The sequence below is a fragment of the Alligator sinensis genome, unplaced genomic scaffold (assembly GCF_000455745.1).
Source record: "Alligator sinensis unplaced genomic scaffold, ASM45574v1 scaffold175_1, whole genome shotgun sequence".
Classification (NCBI taxonomy): domain Eukaryota; kingdom Metazoa; phylum Chordata; order Crocodylia; family Alligatoridae; genus Alligator; species Alligator sinensis.
This window is the reverse complement of record NW_005842536.1, coordinates 779,500-788,694: the sequence shown is the minus strand read 5'-3', so window position 1 is coordinate 788,694 and position 9,195 is coordinate 779,500. Positions and strand designations below refer to the sequence as shown.

Here is a 9,195-nt window from a genome sequence, read left to right as displayed (position 1 = left end):
TCTTTCCTGCCTATGCAGGGGGTCGGACTCGATGATCTATTGAGGTCCCTTCCGACCCTAACGTCTATGAATCTATGACAGACTCCAGCGCCTGTGGGATAGTTATACCTGACTCCTGTAGCTTGCGTGTGTGTGTGGAAGGACCACCCCCAAGGCTTATGATTTAACTCATTACAGTGTTTCAATCCGCCTAATAAACCAGAATTTTAAGGATCCCAAATTGGACATTTGTAGCCAACACCCCCACTCCCAGCACTACCGCACCCGCATCAGCACTGGGAACGGGGACTCTGTCCTGCCACTGCTTGCCCAGGCAGCACAGGGAGGCATGGGATGCGGGAGCAGCAGTGCTGGGAGCGGGGGCTATGCCCTGCTGCTGCTTTCCTCTTCCACCCAGAGCAAGCCGTGCCCACATCCTGCCTCCCCCTCCCCCCAGCTGGGCGAGCGGCAGCACGGCAGAGCCCCTGCTCCCAGCGCTGACGCACCCACATCCTGTGCCCCCCTGCCCCCCTTGCCTCATCTGGATAGCTTGTCCCAGCCCCAGCCCCAATCCCTTCTTCCCCCATGCCCCTTTCCTCCCCCATCCCCAACAGACTTACTATCTGGAGGCAGCTGTGTCAGCTGCCTGTTTAGTCTATGGCCGAATCTCTGCAGCAGCGTTGAAGCGGCACTCAGTCTTTTGGATCTGATTCAGCCAAATTCAAATCACTGTCCTGATTCAATCTCCCAGTTGAATCGCTGTCCTCCAAATCAGCCGAATCTGAATCCAAAGTGAATACTTGCCACTTCACACAGGCCTACTGCACATACATAAACTGCAGAAATTATTGCTCTGGAGTTAATTGCTCCCAGGCACACATTCAAACAATGCACCCAGGAAAAATTAACTGTGAAGCAATAAGCTCTGCAGTGTATTCAGGCACCATAATTGGACTTGTAGGTGTGCCCAAAGAGAGTAGTAAGGCTAGCAGCATGTGTTTATTTCTATTAGCAGAGGATACTAATCTGTCAAACACCATCCCATGCTTTAATGCCTTTACAACACCTACAATGTGTGAAAATCCTGTGAGGACATACCATAACATAATACTCTGTCACTTCCCCCAGGAAATTTACTATCCCTCTGGGATAAAACTCCTCACTTCTCAAGATCCGCAGTAGATATTAGCTGAGAAGAACAAATGTGTTCAACCCTAAGGCACCCATTGCAGGCAGGCTGCAGTGTAGCTTACTCCTGTGCCTCCTGTCTTTCAATAGCTGCCTATAATGTAGTGTACACATTTCTCTCAGGGCAGCTTCTCTACTGCAATGTATCTCACCAGTTCCTATCCTGCTTATATAGTTCTTTTTCTATCCCAAGCCAATGGCTGATTTGAGAGGGGTGGAGGATATAAGCCATATCCTTTTGACATGCTTGTTTCTTTTTTTGAACTATCTGTCAGGACAGCTGGAATGCGGGGAAAGCTCAGTTAGGTAACTGAATATCTGCTTGATAAGTCAGTGACGGGCACAACATGTTCTCATTTCACCCGTCCCCAGGGGCCAAGAAGACTAGAGCCAGGGATTGCAACACAGTCAGGATGGGGTGGGGGTCAGGTAGTGGGGAGCAGGGTGAAAGAGTGCATGCTACTGCCATCTCCAATTACTGCCTGAGTATACAAGGAGAGCCACTTACTGGACACTTGCAGCAGCCCCAGGGCTGGAAAACAGGATCTGGCTCAGAACATGGGCAAAGTCACGTAGAAGGAAGAGAGAAAGGGAGGTTCTGAGCTCTGCTGGTGCTGGGCCACTTAGCACAGGAGCATGCCTAAGGCTGTAGAGAGGCAAAAGGCATCAGGAAGCCTGCTGAAACCAGAGAGGGCAGTACAATATTTGGCAGTGCCAAAAGGAGGGAGTCACGAGAGCTGCTGTTTTAATCTCGCCTATGGGATTCTAGGACAAATATATAGTACCAAGTACAAGTTTGTGATTGCTACAGATTTGGGGTCCTATGTTGTTGCTGGTTTAGAAGCTGTTATGACTGAACCCATATTGCTATCACTGATGCTGCCTCCCAAGCATGGAGGTCATGCAGAACATGTGCAGTTATTTTCTATTCCAGAACTACCAAGTCTTGCTCAATTGACACAGAGAACTCAGGGTGAATTATAAGTCACTTAAGTACTCTGAAGTCTGCAGAAGAATGACACTATAGAAATACAATGCATTATTACCAGTATGAATGATTTCAGGGCACATATTATTTTATGGCCACCTTTTATGGCCATTGTAACAGGGGGCCTTCCCAGGGCCAATTAGGAGTTGGCCCGCCCACCTGTTTCTGGGCTAACCTCCCATCTCTCTCACCTGCCTTGTTGTTTAATCATTGATGTCTTAATTAGGCGGGAGGCTGCCCATTTCCTGCCCTGATGCCAAGGGGCTCTATCTGCAACTCAGAAGGAGGCTGTCCATTTTCTGCTCTGAAACCTCCCCTACACCACAGCCCATGCCTTGCAGATGGCATCTAAGTTCTTGATGTCTCTGGCTCCACACTGGGCCCCATAACCCTCCAGTCTGGACTCCAACTGGATGCCTCCTATCAGGTAGCCTGCCTAGCTCCCTGCACTCTTCCCCCTCTCAGGTGTGGCCCCCCTGGGACCTTTGGGCACACAGGCCCTGGCCTTACCTTCAAGACCAGTTGTAACCCCAGGCCCTCAGCTCTGGGCATCCCTTGCAGTGGGCCCCCAGCCCTTTTGACCCTTCTGGTCCTGGCCCCAGCATTGACTGGTCAAGTGTGCCTCAAGTCAGGTGTCTGAGCATCTAGCCCACTCTCTCTAACTTGGGTCTGCCTTCTCAGCCCTACTATGGGGTAACCCACCCAATTGGGGGAGCTGGAGTTATTAAGGCGCCCCAACCTGCCTTTCACCAGGGTGGTAACTGGCCTGGCATTTCCTGGGGGCTCCTACGCCACAAGGAACCCCACCAGGCCACCCATCTCCGGCAGGGTGAAATTTTAGGTAATGCCCAGGACCAGGAGCCTCCCCCATTCCCATAGCTCCAGCCCATAAACCTCCAAGATGCTCCTGAATCTCAGCTTCACTGGCTGATGTCTCTCTCACAGCTGCCAGCAGCAAACTGCTGTTTCACCCTATATATATCCAGGGTCTCAAAATGGCCACTGTACTCAAGCACCTGGCTGCTGACAGCTCCAGCCCTTAAAGTGGCAGGCACCAACAGTGCCCTGCCACAGCCACATTTTTCAAACATATTTTCTCAATATGTGTGTGCAGGTATGTACATGCAATACCTGTCATTTACTGCCATAATCATTTGTCCAGGTAATGAAGCAAAGAAACAGTTAGAAACTTGAATCCAATTCCTTCATAACTACAAATAATAAACAGATTCAGCACTTGGAGGCAAGCAGACCTCTACCAACTTCAGCTGAGTTGCCCCTAGTAGCACTACAGTTGAACTTGGCCAGACATCCTGAAACCTCCTTCATTCAACTGGACGTGTTTTAACACGCCTGCTATTCCAAATACCCATTTTTATTATGTACAGCTCTCTTTGTTATGATGCAACATGGAAGACCATGCTGAACATAAAACAAAAAAAACCCAATAGCAAATATGTCAACTTTTAATTCTATACACATAGCTATTCTGACTAGTGGTAAACTTCTGTTACCAATTATTTGCTTCTTTTTTTTCTGTGTCATAGAACAATGATTACAAGTGATTCTGTTATGCTTTAGAAATAGAAATTATTTTAGATGTTATATGCAGAAAAAGACCTTTCAGTTACTGAAGTACTTTAATCACAGAACAGTAAATAAAAATAAATGAAACCTAGCATTGCTGCTTAAACCTGCATGTGGTCTATTGCTACATTTTAAAGTATTTTAATGGATTACTAGGATACATTTCAGGCCATTGAACCAAAACGCACATTTTATTTGCTAGATCTACCTAATAAATATATATACACTATAAAGCTAGAAATATCAACATGAAAATATTTTTACAAAGACAGTAAAATCCTGGTTAGTGGGAAGTTATGCCACGCAGATGTTACACTTAGATCAACTTAACTAGGGTTAGGTCAATCTAAGTGTTGAGCTGTACATACAACCAGGGAGTTTAGATTTGACAAAAAATGGCTGGCCTGATCTTAGTTCCCCTGAGGAGGTGCACCACCTAGACACCACCACCACCACCTGTGCCCAATCTAACTGAGTGTGTATACACATATAAAGCGCAGCCTCAGGACTATACTTTTCCACCCCTCCCCCCACAGTCAAGCTATTTTTAGCCCTCTGGCCCCCTCCACCTCCAGATGGACAACCCCCACTAGGCCCTCCCACAGACAGATCAACCCCTCCTATGGACCCTCCAGCTCCCCCAATTCTGCCAACCCCTCTTTGGACCCACTAACTCTCCCTTGCAGACCAGCTAGCCCCTCTCTCTGATCCCACCCCTCCACCCCAACTTACTTGGATCACATTTCCAGCATGGCTCTCAGTACTGGTGAACATGTGAATGTACCCTTGGAAATGTTTCCAAGGGAAACACTTCAAGAAGGAATAATTTCAGCTGGCACCTGTATTATTCCCAGCTGGAATATTTCAAAACACTGCAGCCTCCTGTAGCACCATAATCCATAGTCCAATGCACTAACTCAAAAAAATAATGCTTTTCTTGGAGCATAGCTTTATTATTAATAACAATTACCTAACAATATTCAGCATAATCTTGCTTCCAGGCTTGGCTGTGCCTTTGGGTTTTGTAAAGATCCTTCTATAATGTATCAAGTAATTTCTCAATCTTCTTAATGATATGCTATTTCTCAAGGCATTTTCTCTAACCCCTAAATATCTTTTGTGGATCTTTTCTGAATCCTTTCCAGTTTATCACCATCTTTTTAAAGTGTAGACAGAACATCATACAGCTTCCCAGTATAAGTTTAAAAAAATGTCATACACAAAGGCTAGGGATAGACATTCAAAAAGCCCAAGCCTGAATTGATTCAATCTTTGCAGGTTAGTTTAATCTGCAGCAATTGAACCAATTTGCAAGTAGATGTTCACTTTTGATTCAGGAAATGCAGGCACATGCTTGCAGTGGCTCAGGCTAGAAGCCAGAGGCAGGGGGTGCTAGAGTGAGCCCTCCCTTTCCTTCTACAGTGCTGAGCTTGCCGGGGGAGGGTAGCCAGACCCTGGCAGGACCCTATGATTAGGTAAGGGTTTAAACCCCCATGCTGGCCTGCACAGTCGCCAGCTGGGGTGTGCCTGGAGGGAGTGGGGAAGCAGCCCTCACCAGCCTTTTCCCCCTGCTCAAGGCTGCCCGACCTGGTGTCACTGTTCATCACCCCTACCAAATATTTTTTGGATTTGAAGCAATCATCATCATCAGAAGTAACATGATAATACTGGGAACCATTTCCTTAGGTTATAATATTGCTGGGACTATACACATTCAGTTGATTGTGTTAATCCTGAAAATCCCTACTACAGTGATTCTCAACCAGGGTGCAGGAGCACCCTGCAGTGCCTTGAGATCCTTCAAAGGGTGTTGTGGTGTCCATGCAATGTTAGTGCTGTTAGGGGTACAAACGTGCTTCACTAGAGAAACTCAGAGATTTCAAATAGGAATCCATGGTATTAAAAACATGCCGACCTGTTGTGGTCTTCCTGAGTTCTTTGCAACAAAAGAATTGCTCTAGCATTTTTCTGTAGTTAAAAAAAAAAAAAAAAAAAAAGACACAAGTGAAAAGCTCTAGGGTTGTTGGTTGTAGCCATGTTAGTCTAAGGACACTGGCAGACAAGGTTCTTTGGGCAGATTTGATATCTTTTATTAGACCAACTAAATAGTTGCAAAAATTGTTCTTTGCAAGCTTAAAGGCACAAACACCCTTTTTCAGGCATAGGGAGAGTTGTTGGTGTTTGTGTGCTCTCCTGGGTAGAACAGAAGCCAATATGCAAAATGCAGGTCTGTGAAAATGAAATGTTGCATTTTCACAGCGCTGCATTTTGCGTATTGGCTTCTATTCTCCCCGGGAGAGCACATAAACACCAACAGACTCTCCCTATGCCTGAAAAAAGATAAGCTCTGGCATTTTCCGAGTGGTACCTTGAATCTAATGAGGCGTGTCCCAAGTTGAACATGGGGTGCCTTGAATCGAAAAAGGTTGAGAACCACTATCCTGCTATGTCTAGTAGCCTTACTTCTCTATATTAAAGAACCTGGAGATTTTTCTCATTTCTGCTTTTTTTTTTTTTTTTTTAATTACTATGCTAGGGTACTGTTACATGACTCTGTCATGTGCTAATGTTACCTGCTCTCTTAATTCATGTGCCTGCAATATTTAATAGAAGAAAATGAAGTGAAAACAATTCCATAGTGTTCTATAGGAGAGGATCAAAGTTTGGGTTTCTTGCTTATCAGGCCAGCAGGGTGGGAGACCCTTGCATGGCTCCTGAACAAGCTCTTCCAACTGGCACTCAAGGCAATGCTATCCAGCTCCACAGGGACAGGTGCAGTGACATGGAATCCCAAAGCAGACTTGGTGGATTAAATGTAGAAGAAAATAATGTTTACTTCAAAAATCAAGATCAAATCAATGAAAACCAACAATAAACAAACAGCTGAGTCTTGCACAAAGAAAATCTTAGTTCCCCAAGCAATCATGATATAAACAAGAGCTTGCTTACATCCTAGGCACCAGGCATGTCTGTCAGCCTTGTTGCTGAAACGTACCACAAACTGACTTGGCATATTAGAACCTGCATAATTTGTCTCCCAGTGAGTTTCTCTTTCCACTCTGTTTATGCCGTGTGTGTGTGTGTCTCTCTCTACCTGATATGAGCTTTCTCATTAGCATCTGACCCCTACACAAGCAAAGTTATATAACGAGCAATGAGATTGGGGGTGTTGGTTGCAGCCATGCTGGTCTAAGGACATAGGCAGACAAGGTTCTTTGGGTAAATGTGATATCTTTTGTTAGACCAACTAAATAGTTGGAAAAATTGTTCTTTGCAAGCTGTCAGGTACAAACACCTTTCTTCAGGCAGAGAGAGAGTTTCCTGAGGTGCCTGAGGCAAACTCTCCCTCTACCTGAAGAAGGGCATTTGTACCCAAAAGCTTGCAAAGAACAATTTTTTCAACTATTTAGTGGGTCTAATAAAATATGTCACATTTACCCAAAGAACCTTGTCAAGCAATGAGATTCACATCCACTTTTCAATTCCACATTCCAGTTTATTCAATTTTAACTAAGATCTTTGCTAAAAAATTAAATTTTGAATAAAACTGTGTTTGATTTACTGATATTTTACAAACCTGAGACTGGGCAACACCTGTCATAAATTGTTTATTGTAAATATTCACTATAAACATTATTTATTAATGTTACATTATTTCTCTAACAAAAATAATTGCAGTGCCAGTAACATGTGCCCTATGCCCATTCTCCCTTGTCCTGATAGGCCCAGAAGCTGCAGATGCTTGAATGATTTGCATATAAGAACCAGGAGTGAATCCTAAGCTCACTGAAACCTATGGGAAAAATCCCAATTTTATCATTTGCTGTTGTTCTAGATATCACCATGCAAGTAGCAGCATTACTGGTCTGTTAACCCAGCCCAGAAAATCCAGGAAAAAACAACAGCACCGAATTGGAAACTCATACATTCCCCAGCACTTTCCCTTTAATAAATTGTGAACTTTGATTTGGACCATTTAAATTGAATATTATGCCAACATTACCAAAATGTGTTCCCTCGTTTTCCTTACATTTCAAATGACATGGAAATGACCCCCCCCAAAAAATCAATGTAAATGCAACATTGCTCTTGAGCATTTGAAGTAAAAAAAGGAAAGGAAAGGCAAAGGGTGCAACAGTAACTATAACTCAGGCATACTACATATTTTTGGCTTATGTTGAATAAGTTACACTATTACATTAACCTACACTCTTAACCAGAGACACAAGGATAAAAAAAAATCAGTGCTGTTGGAAACTCCATGTTTTCATTTCCTGACTTCCTGAGAATTTAACTCCACAACCTTAGTAATGAACTACTGTAGCTTTTGCACTTGAGAACCAAAGTACTTCCACATTTCTTCACTACATTATGTCTCCAGACACGTCCCTGGAAGACCTAAACTGTTCAGCGCTGCCTGTCAGTTCCTACAGCCTATTAAGATTCAAGGAGACACTTCAAAAAATGAAGAGATTTGAACATGCTGGCAAGTATACGAGCTCATGGATGAGAATGTTAAATGAACTCATTACATAAATATTATGAAGCTATGAATGGAAAAACAAAACAAAGCAAAAACATATCTTCTATTGTATACTTCTGTCACTCAAACAACTACCTACCTTTTAAAAGCTGAAAATACCAGAAGAAAACTGAGTTCCAATGCAAAGAATTACAACACATTTTATCAATCTCTCACTGAACCCCTGTTGAACAAAAATGAAAGACTAAGCCAAACATCCTTGGAGTTGAATTAACTGTGGAACTTTCCATCTACAGAGAAGCATACAAGTCATATCTTTCTCTGCAAATGGAAAGTTCCATAGTTAATTCAAAGTCCTTAAATAGTTTATTTGAAAACTAATTGGGAATAGTCTCTCCCAATTTCTGAATGCCCTGCAATCCTGCCTATAGCAGGATTTTCATTACCCAGAAAGACACAAAGCCAGGAGTGCTGCAGAGTTCACAATCTGAGGATATGTCTAAACTGAAGACTGCGGGGTAGTGTAGAATTACCTGAGTTAGTGTGTGTAAAACTAATATGGGTACAGTGACAGACTGGTAACTACAAAACAGAGCTCTGCATAGGTTAATTTTACCCTGCTTCTTGACAGTTTGAAGCCAGCTTGTAAAGTACACACTGTATGTATTGGTATACCCCAAGTTTTCACCCCTGGATACATCCCAGCAGAGGGAAGAGCAGCACCATTACAGTAGTCTCACTGGGGGTATCTACACGTTCATTAATGCACAGTAGTTACTGTGCATTTAGTTTAGTACTTAATAATAAAGTACTGAGTAAATGCACAGCAACTAGTTACTGTGCAGTAGTGTCGGCACAGTTTGTTTGTGATGCTTACCGTGCAGTAGCCTAATACCACTGCACAGTAGTGTATTAGCAGAGTTTTTGACCAGCACACTACTGCACAGTAAGTGTCTCATGTAGATGCACC

At 43.7% G+C, this 9,195-nt stretch overlaps 1 protein-coding gene across 2 annotated transcripts in view; it reads right to left on the bottom strand.

Moving 5' to 3' along the window:
* The window catches only part of RANBP3L (RAN binding protein 3 like), an 84,144-nt gene extending 75,693 nt beyond the window's left edge, over positions 1 to 8,451 (bottom strand). Inside the window, exon 1 of one of the 2 annotated variants that reach the window (XM_025213550.1) lies at positions 8,365 to 8,451. In XM_025213550.1, the coding sequence (XP_025069335.1) occupies positions 8,365 to 8,425 (61 nt within the window). In that variant the 5' untranslated portion in view covers positions 8,426 to 8,451. The remainder of the gene's footprint in view (positions 1 to 8,364) is intronic. The other variant, XM_025213549.1, reaches the window with a different exon arrangement.
* Positions 8,452 to 9,195: the final 744 nt, after the last annotated feature.